This window comes from Oryzias melastigma, linkage group LG7 (genome assembly GCF_002922805.2).
Source record: "Oryzias melastigma strain HK-1 linkage group LG7, ASM292280v2, whole genome shotgun sequence".
NCBI classification, from domain to species: Eukaryota; Metazoa; Chordata; class Actinopteri; order Beloniformes; family Adrianichthyidae; genus Oryzias; species Oryzias melastigma.
In genome coordinates, this window is record NC_050518.1 from 21418276 (window position 1) to 21435893 (window position 17618).

The window sequence follows — 17618 nt, forward strand, 5'->3', positions numbered from 1 at the left end:
CTTGAGACAGAAGTTGTCACAGGTTTACTACCTGTCGAGGGAAATTCTTAGGCTCCATTTCCTCACTGCCATAGCAGCCAATGAGACAACTCTCTGAGTTTGGCTCGTAAGGCAACATCTCAGGACCCTTGAAAGAAAGGTTGCACAAAACATCAAAAAATAATTTTGCATTTGTTTTTAAAAGCACTGTTACTCAATTTGATCAAATTTTATCCCACCAACCTTGAGGTGATGCATGCTCATAACCAGCAGGAGGCTAAGTGATGTACCCAACAAACTTGATTTTCATTGTTTATGCAATTAACGAGGTGGATTCTAAAGCAGTTTTTCTCATTTATGCAACACTGTAAAACTTTAGGTGTTTTTGGTGAACTCTCCAGAAGTTAAGGTATTCTAATTAATTTTCTTAAAGAAGTCCAACTGCATGTTTTTATGATTATGGTTTTATTATGCACACGTCACCCTTGAATGATTGATTCACTTGTTTTCAGATATCAAGGCTCACCTCAAAATGTAATTTCACTTAGAAATAGTTTGTTAAGCAGGGTGGGTAGGTGGTTGCCTGGAGCGTGGGGCGGGTCTCCCTTAGGGGGCCCGGCTCGTGCCTGGGTTGGGGGATGCTCAGAACTCCTGGGTGGTGGTGGGCTGCCCGTCTGGGGCTGGAGAGGGTGGGGCCATTTGTGTGTGTGTAGAGAGCCCCCCCATTTTTAGAATAGCATTTTCACCTGAGAATAATGATTAGAAACTACCAGCAACTTGTTGTTTTATGATTCCAACTCTCTTACTGGTATCATCTTCCAATTTCCCTTTTCTTTTGTGCCCTTAACTCAAAGTCAGTCTTTAAGTATTTAGTGCTTTCCATACATAGTTGCACAAAGTGCTTTTAAATCCAATAAAAGTAAGTGTACAGAAGACAAAAGGGTAACATGAAGGAAAAGTGCTCTACAAATCAGCTCACCTGATAATCGAGTCGGTCCAGGTGGTCCAAGCTGTATGAGACACTGGGTAGGTAGTTGTTACATGGATGTCGTTCATCTGATGATGTGGGCATGTAGCCGTTAGATGAGTACACTTCAGGTGGCATCATCATGTGGTTACTGGCAGGGTAGAGGTCAGGTGACACGGACATGTGCCCATAATAAGGTCTGTTTAGTAAATAAAGATGTGAGTTAGCATTACAGAGAGAAATTAGTGCATCAAGAACATCTGTCATCTAAACGTCTACACTCATCTAAGTTCTAGATGTATTGTTTGTCTGGGAACCGATTTGATAAGCGCTCCTCTTTCAGAAACGGATGCTAATTTTTTCCATAAATAGTTGCAGTCTCCATGCTAATGAAGGCGAATCCTGCACTGACAGCTGCCTCAGCAGAACACTTCACTGCAAATGAATATTTATGACAGCAGCAGAAGATTCAATGTAACATCATGATATCTTCCAATCTAAACAACACCCCCAACGTAAAATACTATGTTTAGTTGGTCATGCAAAACATTCATTAACAGAGATCTTCAAATTACAGACATAGTTGTAACACAAACAAATCTCGTTCATGCCCTCACATCTAAGCTGTTCTTTTCATTGATCCCTGAGACTCATTCTCAATCTTGACCCGATATTGTATTTGTTTTTTAGCCAAACTTAAACCAATCAATCCACCTTTGATAATTTATGAACACTCTGGGACTTTGATGAACACTTAGCTATGTTAGCTAACAGAAAAACATTTGGGCGCTACAAACACATGTCCACATGCAAAGGAATTTTTCAAAAACTGTAATTGATGTGGAAATTTTTTTTTACTTCATTTAGAGATTTTTATTGGAAAGAATTTGGGCACCAATTAGGTACAGGCAGATGGAATAAACCCCACGTCAAACTTGTGATTAATAGTCCAAAGAGTTTTGATTTACAATATGGTTATCAAATTTTGCAACGCGTTCAATTTTTTTTTAACATGTTGTTTCCTATTTGAATAAATCAGTCAATGCAACATTTCCTGCACACTCAATGACATCTAAGTCAGTTTAGACTCGACGGGACTTTTTTCCATACAAGACGATGAAATTGTGCTCTCTAATTCTACCATCTCTTTAAAGGGTAACCAAACACTAAATCGAGCTTTTTTGGCTGTTGACCTCTATAATTTGGACTTTAAAAGTGTTGTCTGTTGGTCATTGCCAAATTTTTGACAATTTAAAATAAACTTGTTAATTCCTGAAATTACGGTCTAAAACCGTCCGTGCGCTGCCCCCTACAGGTTGAAACGAAGTATAACAGTAGAATTTTGTGATTGGTAAATTGTTGTAAGTCCCACGCCATTTCAGAAGTTCCACGTCATCATGCTCTGGCTCCAGTATAAAAGCCCTGCCCATCTTTGAATGCTCAACCTCCCGCAACTCCTGCACCGTTGGAAATGTCCCCGTGACGCAGACAACAGCGAAGCTCACTCCGTGATGTTAATGCCAAGAGCAGCAGAGGTTGTTTGCTCGCTAAACCGGCCCTTGGAAAGTTGGCTGGCAGATAAAGAACCGCTGTGGGATGGGGAGGCAGCCCGCTTGGGCCTCTTGAACCTCATGATTTTTTTTTTTTAATCGAGACAAAAATAATAACTTGAAAAATTAGTTACCTCAAGCCAACCTCGGTGTCACTGTCAATCACAGATCCAGACCACACCTTCTGTCTCAGCCCACCTCCTCTAGCCCCGCCCATTTTTTTGCATTTTTCAAATCTGGGCTGAGAATGTAATAAGCCTCTAGCTGTTCTGTTTGGTTACCCTTCACGGTTTGTATCATAAAAACTGTTTTTACCTTCTATTGGAACAGCAAAGTTAAAGTTTGTTCGATCTCACTTTCAACTAGGCACATTAACTACAGTTCTACAGTCTTCCACTTCATATTGTTGTATTTCAGTTACACAACATGAATTGAGTGTAAATAGAAAAAAAGGGAAACAACCTTAATTTGAGTTATTTTTCTGATGTCACAAAAAAGTTTGTGATATAACCAAAAATAGTAAAACTCTCATTTTTATTTTGTCATGTTGAACCACATGTGATGATGCTTTTGTTAGCAAAATAGTATCGAGCTGCATCACAACTGCGCTCAAGTTCTAATTCCCCACCGAGTCATTCATTTTATACATGGAACACAAACATAAACAACATCTTTATGAGTCATGAAGATATTTCAGAACTTTTCTCAGTCACTTGTGTGTCTTAGCAAAATTAGAAACAAAACACACAAAGAAGCTTCAATTCACTGTTGATATCCAGCTAGATACCTTACAGCTTCATTGGTATCTTTTACAAAGAAACTTAAGACGTACTATTGAAAATAGCCCTATACTGATATTCTATCCATTTGAACTGATGTTAAATAGACTTAACTTTCATGTTTGTTTTTAGTTGAGCCATTATTCTATTTGATTAATTGATTTCTCTTCCTGCACTTGCCAGAGCCACACATACTTGTTCTGTTTCCTCCTGTATCACTCCCAAGGCCTTTGTCCTGTCTTACCACCTGAACCTTTATCTCCCATTCAAATCTTGTTGCATTTTTCAATCTGAAATTGGATTTAATAGGGTGTTCCATGAATTTGATCTACAACAGAATTCTCATGCAAAGAAATGGAGAAGTTGACCCCTCCGACCCAGACAGAACTTCTACAGCTCGATACACCAATGATCCATGGGACCAGTGGAGAGACGTCTGTGTATCCCAGGAATCTGCAACCAGAGGCTCCAGAGCCAAAACTGGTTCCTTTATCGCTCCATTGTGGCTCTCTGGCTTTAAGAAAATGTATGTGATTTCAATAAATAGTGAGATGAATAATGGGTTTGTAGTTAGTTTGTAGATTTGGTTAGTTAATTCTAGTTGATTAAGTTTTGTCATTTATTTAGTTTTTTTAAACGTGTCAGATAACTGAGCAAATATGAAGATAAAAGGTTTTAGTTACTGTCCATCTATGATTTTTTTTTTTTTACACTTTTAACTCAAGAGGATATTTGACACATGATATATGTTTTATTTTGAAAAGAACTTGGATGTCCTGTCAGCAAAAGTAACATTAGTTAAAAATATGAGACTCGTTTTTCAATTATTGTAAATAATCAAAAGCTATATTTTATAAATGTAATGATTTTATGTCCACAAAAATGAAAACTTAAAGTTTACTTTTCTATACTAGAAGTAGGATTTTTTTTTTGCCTCTCACTGGGTTTTAGTCAATAGAAATGAACCAAATAGCTTATTTTTTAGCATCAAAGGTTGCAGAGCCCTGGTCTATCCCAACTGTGTGTGAAAAACGCTGACCATGTGTACCCAATTGGACTTTTAATAATCACATTTCTAAAAAAAATTGCATTGAAGATTCGGATTTGTCTGTCAGTTTTAAAGCAGCAAGAGGAGAGCTATTGGACCTTTGTGGAGAATTTCACCAGAAAGCAAGGACTTAGTCTGAAAGACTATCACTAGTCGATCAAAAGCAAAGTGCGGTTTCTGTTGGAAAATGGGTATCAACTTGAAGCATATCTCTGCCCAAGTCAAGGGGAAACTGAAGTGAAATTGCCCAGGATTTGGTTCATAATGCGCCTCAAAAGACTGTCAGATCATCATTATTTTCTAATCTGTCTCCCTAGTTCTGAGCGGTTTAGCCTTGACTTTTTCGTTAGCTTTTTTAAATAGCACATGTTGCTGCTCAGCTGTTTCTTGGCTCTGACGAGGGCTATCTAAGAAGATGGCATCAGAATATTTGGACAGTACATCTCACAGCATGTTACCATTTATGTCTATGTATGCGACAGAAATGCTGACCAGCTGACTGATTAATAATGGAGTACAGTCCTAAAGTTAGTTCAGATCAGCAGTTTTGTGAAAACGAGGGTGACGTTCCACCAGTACTTGCCCAGCACTGTAGCCGTCTTCTTGAACTTCCTGTCCCTCCACCAATCCCATCGCTCTCAGGGCTTCCCATTGTCTTTCCGTTGTGGTGCTGCATTCCGTTGCACGCCGTGAGCGCCTCCTTCGGTGGGCATGCCCCCTTTGGTCCTCCAGCTGCACAGTGATTGGCTGGCCGTATTCATCAACAAAGTGCAACTGCTCTCTGTGGTGGTGATGGGAGGGTTCACGGGCCTTCGCCTGGCAGACAGGAGGAGGAAAGCTTAATAAATTCATTATCCTCAGGGACAAAATAAATTATTATACATATACATAGGACAGAGATTTGGTAAAACACTTGCACATGTCTGTAGTTCAGACTGACACAGTTACCACTGATCCTCTTCAAGGAAGAGTCTTTGTTAAAAGCTCAGAATTTGACTATGTCATTAAAGCACCACTGCAGAGATGAGTAATAATCATCTGATTGTTCAAAGTCCCATATTTAAATAACTGAGAGGTTCACTGTCACGTCATTCTTCTGCTGAGCTGCTGCTTATTTTAGATTTCTCCACCAATGTTGGTGGTTGAAAAGATTTCCATTCACAGGCTTTAAAGCTGAAAGTGGATGTAAATCTCTGAGTGGAGAGAAGGGAAAATGCAGATCTGAATTTGTTATTTATACAACTGAATGACACATTTCAACACACCAAACAGTTTGATTTGTCAGGTCAGCTCCAACACATTTCCAAAAAAATGTTTGCAAACAGAAAAATTAATCTTTCATGATGTTACCCTCCACATTTTTTTCCAAACTCAGTGTATGTGTCTCTGTTTACATAACACTTTCAGAAAAAGAAGCACCAGTTGCATCACAGTAGTTTGACTTCTACTGTAGTGTCAGTTTTGATGTTTTGTCATTTCGTCCGACTACAGTTATGTGACATCTTTCAGAATAAGATTTACACCACCTTCCTCTTTCCTACACCTGAATGTCTGTGTTATTATTACTGACCTGAATGTCCTGTGTTTGATGACAGATCTTCAACTGTTGTTGGTCTGTCTCCTTGCTGCTAACTCTAGTTTTCAGTTACTAAAGGATCTCTTTTGTTTGTTAAAGCCTTAGTCCCATGCAGGTTGTGGGCTGTCTGGGGCCATAGAAGGTTGTAGAAAGTTGTAGCCACATCTTAAGAGGTATTTTTTTTGCTGTTAACTTATGGCTCATGTGGCTACCTTAACCCTCGTGCTCTCTTACTGGGTCCAGATGACCCCACCCTTACATTGATGTGTGATCCCTCCCATGATGACGGTGGACAGGATTTCATGTCTGCCACAGACACTAGTGGAGATAAAGATCTTTGAAAGAAAAAGTTAAGTGGACGACCCCACTTCTAATGTAAACATGCCTAGAGATGCCATGAAAATGGAACGTACCATTGACATGTGTGTGGTAAATATGTCAGGAAGCATTTGTAAGTTATATGCACTTATGATATTGGGTGGGCGATGCTTTCGTATGGCGTCCTAAGATAGCATTCTAGTCATTCGTGAAGTGTTATGCAGGTGACATGTTGGTGCCTGTAGGACAGGGGTCTCAAACTGGTGGCCCGCGGGCCATTTAAGGCCCCTAAGTCGATATTTTGCGGCCCCTGCCTTAAAATGAAAGTTAAATGTCTACTAAGCAATGTCTTCTGCGTGTCCTGGTTTGTGATGGTTCAGCTTGTTTTTTACTTAAAACTTTGCATTTTCATCAGAAAAGTCCTTAGCAACAGTTGTTAGCATCATTAGCTCCTGTCGTTTAACAGGACACATAAAAGATATTGCTTAGTAGTACATTGACATGAACAAATGTTCAATAAAATTCCTTAGTAGACATAGACAATGGACCAAAGACATAGACAGTGGACGCAAATGGAACCCCATACAGCCCAGACTCAGACTCTGCCTTCAGTAGCCCCAAGGTAAAATGAGTTAGAGACCCCTGCTGTGGGATGTCCACACAAACTACACTCTGTCTAATTTCCTCATTTCTAACAGTCAGGCTGCACACAAGAAGTGTACACTAATCACTTGAACAGCACTAACAAGCCCTTTTGTACAAATATTACATCTGTAAGTTACTCGAGTTACTGCTCTATGTAACCTTATAACTGTATCATTCTCTTTCTGAGGCTCTGTCCATTTTATTTGATCTCAATTCTCTTTTTCAGTCATTCACATGCATCAGTATCCCTTCATTATGACATGTTGCTACATCTTGGCCAGGTCACCCTTGAAAATGAGATCTTGCCTCAATGGATCTTTTATCTGGTAAAAAAAAAGGCAATCTTGTGCAGTGTACCTGACTCAGGGCATTGAAAAAAAAAAAAATCCATACGATGTGACTGCATCTTAGCTACTCCATCCTTATGTGTTATGTAAGAGTTTTCCTGATCACCTGGATCAGGTGATTTCAGCCAATTAGAACACATCAGTCCTGGATATGTTTGAAAACAAGCAAGAACGCAGCCCTCGCCCTCCACCCTGAACCTGAGGTTTCTTCTTGATCTTTTGTTTGTAGAGGTTTGCCTCTCCACCGTTTTCTGTAGTTGTTTCAGTAAAAGGATTACACTACAGAAAATATTTGGACTTACAGTATCTTACCTACATTTGAGACTTACTTAAATGATCTAGACCAGGGGTGTCAAACTCAATCACACAGGGGGCCAAAATCCCAAATACACCTTAGTTCACGGGCCGAACAGGATAAACATTTATTGAACACTCTAAAACTACATTTTTAAAACTTAAAAAATGTAACTTTTTAATATTACTGTGACTAAAAACAGGCAGGAATTTTGTAGAATAAATCAACTTAAATCTTGAATAACTTTCAATATTTTACTTTCCATATAAATATATTTCGTCAAAATTATTCAAGTTAGAATAACTCAAGATAACATCGGGCCGGATATTTTTTCCTCATGGGCCGTATCCAGCCCCCGGGCCCTGACTTTGACACATTATCTGGACTGAATTTAATTAAAACATAAATTCCTGCTTAATTTTCTATTTCTTGCCTTACCTTGAGAAAACCACAACTGTCAGCTGCTTTGCAAAACTGTAAAAATCCTCACTGATTATTTTGTGTTCATAAAAGTGTGTTTATAAAAAAGCTATACACATAAATCCTATTTTTTAAAAATCCTACATCCTTTATAAAAACCCATCAACTCAAGAGAAAAATGGGATCAGCAGTGAAAAATTGTGAGCGTTTCATCATTCTGTCAACAAAGAACACTAAAGGACAGCTCTCGCCCCGAAGGCCAGCCAGTCATTCTGTCCACTGAGTCCTAATGCTGGTAGCTCGGGTGATACCGATGAGAGCCGGGATGCATTCAGGTTACAGAGACGCAGCATCAACCATGTAGGTCAGGCTTGAGCCTCCTTTGACCCCAGAACCCACCATTGTCTTCTCACTGCTTACAAATGAGTACATAACAGTTCATACATGTGGAAATTTGCTCCTAACACAACCAAATGCAGAAACATGCATACAAAGTCAGCAACACACACACAGAACAGAACAGTCAAGAGTGATATCCTATACCCTGGAGAAGTGTGTCGCGCTCTACTGCGTTTTGACAGTAACTCGGGCTGATTTCTCTGCTTCTCCCTCTTCATCTGTCTCTTCTTTCTCTCACTGTTGTTTGTGATGCTTTGACTCAGTTTACACTGAGTCCAAAAGTGCAAAACTCACTAAATGTGACACTCCTCGTTCTCAGCACATAACCACAGCCAGCTCACTAAAAACGTCAAATGCAGCGAGATTGTTGATGCTCTGTCAGAAAGGGAGAGGAGCTTCACCTCTCATAGAGTTTTCAAGGCTCTTCATGTCATTACGTACTTTAAAACGGTCCAGGAGGGAGACACCCTCACATCAGGGCTGCTCAATCATGGTTCTTAAGATTTACCACCCTGCCCATTTCCAGCTCAGTCTGACTCGGGTTTTTCCTTTATTCTGATGACAGAACACTCCTTATCCAGGTATTAACTAGAGGCAGTGCAGAGAACTAGTTAAGAGGCAGTGGTGGGTGTGGACGACGAGGGTTGGGTGGCCTAAATCTCCACAACTTGAAAATAAATTTGGCTCATTCCTGATTTTTTTTTTAAATTGCTGTTAGTTACTCTTAGTTGTCAGTCAGTGACTTTTCCAATGCATATTTATAGATTCCTATAATAAATGGGTCATGTTTCTTGTCTAGCTCTACTTTTTATTGTCATTAAATGATGGAATTTGTAATTGACAGAGAGATTTGTTGCTCTGTTTTCTCCTCAACAAAGATTCTTAAAGTAAAATTAAAGTAAGAATTCTTGTCTGGTGGTTTCTGTAAGAATCCTTACAGCAGCATTTTGTAGAGATGAAAGATGAGTTTAAAGAAAACTAGTATGAAGAGAGCTACAGTAAGTTAATTGAAGCAATGGAGTTATTCCAATAAAAGATCTATAAATGACTCTGCACTCCAGGAATCCTGAACTGCCGTCACTTCTCACTCTGTCATTCATCATCACATTCTTGCTGCTTGGACCAATTATTAAACTGCCTTCATTTTTTCAGTCAAGTATTTGTTTCTCAGCACTTCAGATTGTTTTGCCATTATTCATTATTCTACCCCTAATCCAAAACTTCCTAAGTTACAACCTCATCTAACTTCCAGATAATATAGAGAATCAACTGCACTGCATTTATTGTTTTGTTCTAATATTTCTAAATCTGTTGAACGTCCCCTTTAGATTTCTACTTATTGAAACGAAAAAGAAAGATCTGGAAAATTAAGGTTTGTATTAGATAAAATTGCCTTTTTTTTCTGATGTTTGTCTCAAAGAGTAAAAATTGTGGCGTCTAAAACTTCAAGTAGACTGTTGTGGGGGCAGAACAAAGATCTCCCGAGTTTCCTCTCTGGATCCTTCCTCCATCTCCTCCAGGACAACCTCAAGGTGTTCCAAGGCCAGTTTAGAAATGTCATCTCTCCACAGTGTCCTAGATCTTCCCTGGAGTCCCCATGCGGTAGGACATACACCTCCACAGGAAGCAGATGTATGGTGATGCTGAATAGCCTTTTCATGTGAAAAAGTTTTACTCCAAGTTCCATCAAGGTAACCCAAATCATCCCTGCATCTCTAAAGAAGCACCTAACCATCCTGCACAGGAATCTAATTTTGGCCGCTTGTATTTGGGACCTCATTCGTTTGGTCATCACCTGGGGCTCATCACCATTGATCTTTGGAACAAAGATCAACAAGTAAATTGAAAGCTTCACTTTCACATCTCCCACTTTACCATGATGAACAAATACAATGACCACATGGAAGTGGAGGCCAATCTGCCCTTTCAGTTTTAAGCTTCAGTCTTCCTTCACTTGTGAACAAGACAAAATACTTCAACTCCTCCACCTGGGGAAGGAGCTTTCCACGTACTCAGAGAACACAACTGTGGGAACCATCACCTCAGACTCGGTGGTCCTGACCCTCATCCCAGCTGCTTCACACTTGCCTGTGAATGACCCAACACAGGCTGGAGGTCTTGGCTCGATGAAGCCATCAGAACAATATCATCTGCAAAAAAACAGATGAAGAAGCATCTAGAGACTTCAAGTACTCAGGGTGGACTTCCTCCACCCTTGGAGTGATGAGACTGAGATGCTCCTCAGCAACTTATTTGACTTCCACTCGAGTAATGGAGAACTCGGCCTCTCAACAGAAATTGTGTCAATGGAGTTGAGGAGATTCTTGAAAATATTTCTTCTACTGCTTGGCAAAATAACTCTAGTCAAAGTCCTAAGGTTTTTTACCTGCACAAAACTCCTCCCAAGATCAGGCTTTTTCCTCCACAACTGCCAGTCAACTTCTTCAACTAGCCAGATTTGACAGGATTCAATTTGATTTAATCCTTTACTACTAGTGTCCTCCACCAGGTTTGGAGGTTGCCACCATAACAAGCACAAGAAACAATTTTACCACACCCCAAAACAGCTGCAGAGGCAATAAATATGGAGAATATGGTCCATTCGGAAGAAATGTCCTTAGCCTCCATCAGTGACTATTTAAAGTTCTCCAGCAAGTCTTTCCAGCTTCCAGATTTGACTAAACACAAATTAATAGCTCTGGCCCTTTCTTTACTCACATGTTCAAGACACGAAAAGTCTCCTTAATTACTTCAAAGTCAACCAGAAATCTCTTGTCTAGTGTATCCTGGTCCCATGTACCTTGATGGACCCTCTCATACTCAAACACAGTATTTAGACTATATCTAATCATTAAGATTTTTGGTTTATAAATAAAAATAAATCAACATCCTAAAAAAACAAAATAACAAATAAAATGGATTTAGCTGAACAAAACGGATGGCTTGCAAACTGGACAGTGACGCAGAACGCCTATAGCCTCTGGTGGAGGTCTTATAACAAATGCAGTTTTATTTAACAAATTACACGATATGCAGTTTTTGAAAAGTGGGGAATGAGTCAGAATTTCTTTTGTTCTCCACATACAAAGAGTGTGAGGTTTAATGGAACAATTGAACAAAAGCCTAAAATGTTCTGCTCTGTGGATGTTTTAATTTATTTCTGCACAATGAGAACTGGATGAACACCAGGCACATTGGTTTGCATCGGATGGTAATGAGAAACTACTAAAGTAATTTGTCAAAACAGTGCAGAATTATGATGTTTGCATTTACGGTGTGCTCAAAGAGCTTTATTGTAAGTAACAATGCATAGAGCCATCATCCCTCCATGCATCACACCTTATTAATGTCAAACTGCCAGCTTCTGTACAGTCACAGTTTGCTCTCGACTCTGCTGTCCTCAAATAAAAGATAGATCCACATTCTCTCTGTCTCCAATCTCTGATACAATGATGTTATAGAACAGATTTAGCAAATACAGGAACTGCTCAGATGTGCTGCTGCAGTTTAGTTTGTTGCAGGTGTGTTATTTTGCATGTATGACAAGTGTAAAAACTTTGTAAGATACTCAATAGATTTAGAGGCTGGATTTCCTAAATATAAGGTGAAAGTCTTTAATACATAAATTAAAAGGAACTTAAAGCATTTTTGGTAAAAAGAAAAAAAAAATCTTATTTCAATGTAAGACATTTTGGATAAGCGTTTTCCAATCCTCCCAAAATGACCTAAACTTACTTTGCCTGTTTTTGAATGCATACGGAGAACTTAAGACCATGAGAACCTTAGACCATGAGAGGACCTGCTCGGGGACGTGCATCACACATCAGGTTGCTTCCTTCAACTTGATTTTGTGAGTGTCTTTACTGCGCTGCTTAGAACAGGGAAAGTCCAGTAATTTATCAATTATATTCACCTTCAGTGGAAGTGCAGGAGCTCTATTTTTTTTTTTGTAAATGAAACATTTGCAACCAAACAGTAATTCTGTTATTTTTGAGGTTTTGTTTGGGCTACCCTACAAAGAACAGCCTGAACTTAGGTTTGTGTTATACAGTTTCCTGTTTAAAGGGTAACCAAACCCTAAATCAACTTTTTGGTTTTGACCTCTATAAATGGGGCTTTAAAAGTCTGTTGGTCATTGCAAAAATGTTGAAAAATTGAAATAAACTTGTTTAATTCTTTAAAATATAGTCTAAACCTGTTTGTGTGCTGCCCTCTACATGTGGAATTGAGGTATTACATTTGAATTTTGTGATTGGTCAAACTATTTAAGTCTCACGTCATGATCTGCAGCTCCAACAGTCCTGTTCCGAAGCCCCGCCCCTCTGACTGGATTTTCACATTTCGGCTGTGGGTGGAGTCAGACTCCAACTGTCCTGTTTGGTTACCCTTTAAAGCGTGTTTAACCCCTAATGAATCAGCTGATTCTGACACAGAGAAAAGCGACTTTAAAGTGTTCCATATCAGAACAAAACCTCTTTTGCACAATCCACTGGAATTACGTTAAATTGCATAAACGACTGAAGAGTTACGGTAGTGGAAAGACCGTCAACATTTGAGCTAGGGCTAACAAGGTAAACCACAAAAAAAATCCAATGAGGCATCGATCAACGAACAATTTTACTGCACTTCTCTAAATAGCCAAGAGTCTTCAGTAGACTGACAGTCTGTGTGGTTGCTGGGTTAACAAAAAGAGGATTGAGTTTACCATTTTACAGCAGAGATTGTCTGAACTCGTTCCCAACCGCTTCTGCAGTTTGACTTTTGTACATTTCTATAGAGTATGACGAATAAAAACAGGCTGAGACATTTCAGTGTCAGTGGGGTTGGGCATCATTAGAATCAGAGTTCACATTCAAAATGATTGTTTAACTAATGCAAAGAGGATTAAATCAGATTATAAGTAGAGAGTAAACAGTGCAACATGGCCTCTTGAATGAAGCCTGAATGTTATTTTTGATTATTTTGAGAAGAGTTGAGGGTAACCTCATTAGTGCTGGTTCCTCTCAGCCTGTGTCTCCTCACATTTTGCTTTCAGATTCCTGCGAGACCCCATTATGTGTGGACTGATGTGTGCAGTGACTGACTGAACATGCTGTACTGCATGTCGTGCTCTGTTCTGGTCACCTTAGCAGCCATCACATTGAGTTATGACTCCCTGCTCTGTTTGTCGCTACACATTTTTCACTTTTCCGTGCCACAGATTTACCAGCCTTCTGAGCTCTCTGTGTTAAATGACACGTGTTATCACACACCCGTTCATGGAGGACAAAACCTCCAACATGCAGCGCTCTGGGATGGCTGGAAGGCAAAACAACTTTCTCTGATTGTTGTCCAAGGCTAAAGTCGAGCTCTTTCCCCAGGACTGAGTCAGAGGACAGAAACATTTGCGAGAGTACAGACTGAGAACTGACAATAATCACTGAGACGCCACTTTGAGCGGCAGCTCTGAAAAAGAGTGGCACCGCCGTCAACAACAAGGACAAACAGCGAGCAACTATTTTTCAAGAAAACCTCTCAGACTGATCTGCACAAAGCCAGCTGGAGCTCTGGATGTGTGCAGGTCAGGGTTCAAGAACGTATCACAACGACTGAGCATTAAAACAGGCTTTTTATAATGGCTACCCCAAAAACAAAAGTCACTAGAGGATTGTTCACTTCCATGTTTTGTACATGATGTGATGAGAATTTTTTTGTCCATTTCAACAAAATTATTCAGTATTTAAATCGTAGATTTGAGTATTAAAACAGCAATCGTGCTCCATATTTTTAAAGGCTGAAAGAACAAACTGCTTTGACAACTGTCTGAGAGAGGAAATAAAAACAGACTTACTGCACAGTACTTGTCCAGTAATGAACAGCCACTTGGAAAATATCAAAACACTTTTTCATCAGGGGTGTCAAACATATACCCACAGGCCCCAGATGGTTTTTACTCGGCCCAGTCAAGAGAAAAAACATATAAGTATGTTGAAAAAAAAAAAACAAGTTTGTAGCCCATTCCTCTGGAGAGTTATGGTTCTTTAAAGAAATAATGGTAATGTGCAATTCCGCCTCTAGGGGGAGAAAAAGAAATGCAAGATCAGCATAAAGAGATCAAGAAATAAACATAATAAGTAATAATTCGTGATTAGGCTACTTGGTTGTTTGAGGCTTTTTTTCTAACTGAGAAAACCAAAAAAGCCAAAAACAAAGCTACAGAGAGCAAGTTGACCAAACGTTATTTTGCTAAAATGTTACCAGTCCGGCCCACTTGAGATCAGACGGGTTGAATGTAGCCCCTGAACCAAAATGAGTTTGACACCCCTGATCTAAAGAAACAACATGAAAGCTTTGTGTTCAGGAAGATGGGTTGATAAACTGGGATGCATCATATCCAGCACCCAGACTGAACACTGGCGTCCCTCAGGGCCGTGTTCTCTCCCCACTGCTCTTCTCCTTCTACATTAATCTGTACCTCAGGAGACCCTTCTAGGAAACTCCCGAAGTTTGTGGATGACACCACAGTCATTGGACTCATCTGGGATGGCGATGAGTCTGCATACAGAGGTGAATTGGAGTGTCTGATCCTCTGGTACAGCCAGAACCACCTGGAGGTGAACCCACTTCAAATTGTGGAGACGATAGTGGACTTCGGGAGGAACCATCCACTGCTTCCACTTACAATTCCCACCAGAACAACCCCTGTGACGGATTCACAAAAGCTCCTAGGGTCCGCCATCTCACAAGTGGACCTCCCACATCAAAAGAAGGCCCAGCAGAGGTTGTAATTCCTGCAACAACTTGAGAAGTTCAACCTGCCTCTGGTGCTGCCATCCATCTTCTAATAATCCAGTCTGTTCTGATCACATTTATCACGGTCTGATTTGGAACATCAGGTCTGCAGTACTGATTATTGGTTCTGACCTTCCCTCAATCCAGGATCTGTTCTGGTCCAGGATCAGGAAGCAGTCTGGAAAAATCTCAAAAGAACCCTTACACTAAGGAAACATTCCTTTTAGACTCCTCCCCTCAGGGTTGCGTTTCACAGCTACTGTATGTGTGCAAAAACTACTCGCTATAAAGAAAGCTTCTTCCCCCGAGTCATCGGCCTGATGAACTCTTGACTAGTCACAGAGTATGAAACAACAAACCTGGAACCATTGAAACAGCATAACTGTTGTATTTATCTCATCTTACACCGATTTATCCTTTAAATGGCATAAGAGCCAAATTCCTGTTCTGTGTGCTCATACTTGGCCAATAAAGCTGATTCTGATTCTAAATAAATGACGAATGCAGAGCTCTCTGTCTGAAGTGCGCAGAAAAGAGATGAGTCTTCTAGAATTCATTAAGGAACTGATTCTATCAGATCAGTCCGGTCCAGCCAGTCTGTAGTCACTGTGGTACCAGATAATGTTGCTTAAAATCTGCTGTAAAAACACAAGTCTGTGTGAAAGGCAGAAGAAATGAGATCATTTTGATTCAGGCAGCCATGGAGGTCAATTAGTCATGAAGTAACAAGTGACCTTTTGTCTGACCCACAGCTGGATCTGTCTGTAGGTTTCAGTGTTACATCTGCTAAAGAGCGAAGCAGAAGTTACGGAGCTGGAGCTGAGCAGAACAAAATACTGTCTCTGAACAGGAAACTGTGCTATTCTACACAATCTCTGGGCGGTTTCATCTCTTTATACATTTTGAACACTTTTCGGCACTCATGAGACCTAAATACCGTCACTGCTGTTTATATCATATAGTTGGCAATGAAACATATATTTTATTGAAATTTCTTTTCATACTCACTTAAACTGTATCCTTTTTTCTACCTACTGCTCATACTTGTACCCTATAGGACAGTTTTTTTTAAATACATTTCACTATATATTAGAGGTGTAACTATTTACTTTAACAATTCTACTAGACCAAAGATTGATCCAGAACATCTTTATCTAAAACTTCCACCAGTTTGACTCAGAGATAAATACCTGGTACTGAACAGTGCAGCTGAAGCTCTAGAGATTCCAGGTATTTTCTTCAAGATAATCAAGTATAAATTATACATATGTACAGATAAACAAATAAACAAGAATGGACGTCAAATCTATTCACATTTTAGTTTGATAAAGTTCAGTTACAGTTACATTTATTTCGTAATTCAAGAGTGCAGATGCTTCAAAAGCAACACAAAGTTGGACTGATAGTAATGTTGCTTATAAAGTAAAAGGTGCTCAGAAAGTGCAATAATTGCTTCTGTGTTTTATTTACCGCTGCAGCGTCCTTACAGTGTATTCTGAGACTTTACACCTCCTAAAAGAATGAGGGTTCTGAGGTTATGTTCCTAATCAAGGGAAACGTAGGACGTGCAAAATGACAATACTGTACTACATTTTAAGATTTAAAGTGTAATTTAAGTGTCATATTTTACTAATCTAGTTTTTGAGAATTACACAAAGTAAGTCTTAAACAAAATGTTCAAATGTTAAAAAGATGTGCCCTTTCTTTGAAAGATCCTCAAACTATTTCCAGACTTATTTGCAGAGGGTCATCTGGTTCACCTTTTACTGGTTTCCTTTTTAAACATCCCATCAGTTCTGAATTTGTATGATGTTTTTCTTCCTTTTTGCAAAAAAAAATGTTTTGGTAGTTTTATTTTCATGTGAAATGTTGGATTTTGTGAATGATCAAAATCTTTTCATCTTTAGTTGCATTAAATAGGTTTAAAAGGTGAACCAGTGTACCACTAAATAAAATGATTTAAAAAAATCCATAAATCAGTCAGAGTGACAATGGCACAAGTGTCAGCAGGATCAAGACTGCAAACAGGAAGTAGAACATGTTCTCACCTCAAGCTCCAAGGACATTTTCTGGAGAAAAACCACGACTACAACCAGGACAATGTTTGTGACGAGCAAGTTAAGCAGCATAACACAGCTGCTGGACTTTCTGATGGTTCTTCATCGTTTCAAGATGCAGATCCGATAATTGTTATTGCGAGGTTGCTAAAGTAGCCAAACGCAGGTGTGGATATGTAAGAGGTGATCAAAACACCTCTGGATCCACAAGCGTCTGAAGAGTCACATCTATGCTTTTAATCCTGCATCCAATTCAGCAGTTAAAATTTAGCTTAAGACTACACATTTTATCAAATTTATTAACGCTCATGAAATCAGGAAAAACAATCACTCAGCTTGACTGGAATTTTGCCTTTACATTTTTTTTTTAATCTTCAAACAATCCCAAATAATTTAGGAGGTGTCAGGAACTGGTGGTGATGGACCCAAAAGGCAGGAGGACCGGACTCGGGGACAGAAACTTAAAT

The 17618-nt window shown here is 39.4% G+C and overlaps 1 protein-coding gene across 3 annotated transcripts in view; it reads right to left on the reverse strand.

The window, feature by feature from the left end:
* Nucleotides 1-17618, reverse strand: part of LOC112159279 — a 33142-nt gene that overhangs the window by 13148 nt on the left and 2376 nt on the right. For 2 of the 3 annotated variants that reach the window (XM_024293265.2, XM_036212881.1), the window contains exons 2-4: nt 4907-5139; nt 959-1145; nt 32-127 (exon numbers count right to left, since the gene is read on the reverse strand). In XM_024293265.2, coding sequence (XP_024149033.1) covers nt 32-127; nt 959-1145; nt 4907-5139 — 516 coding nt within the window. Of the gene's footprint in view, nt 1-31; nt 128-958; nt 1146-4906; nt 5140-17142; nt 17237-17618 lie in introns of those variants that run through there. The other variant, XM_024293264.1, reaches the window with a different exon arrangement.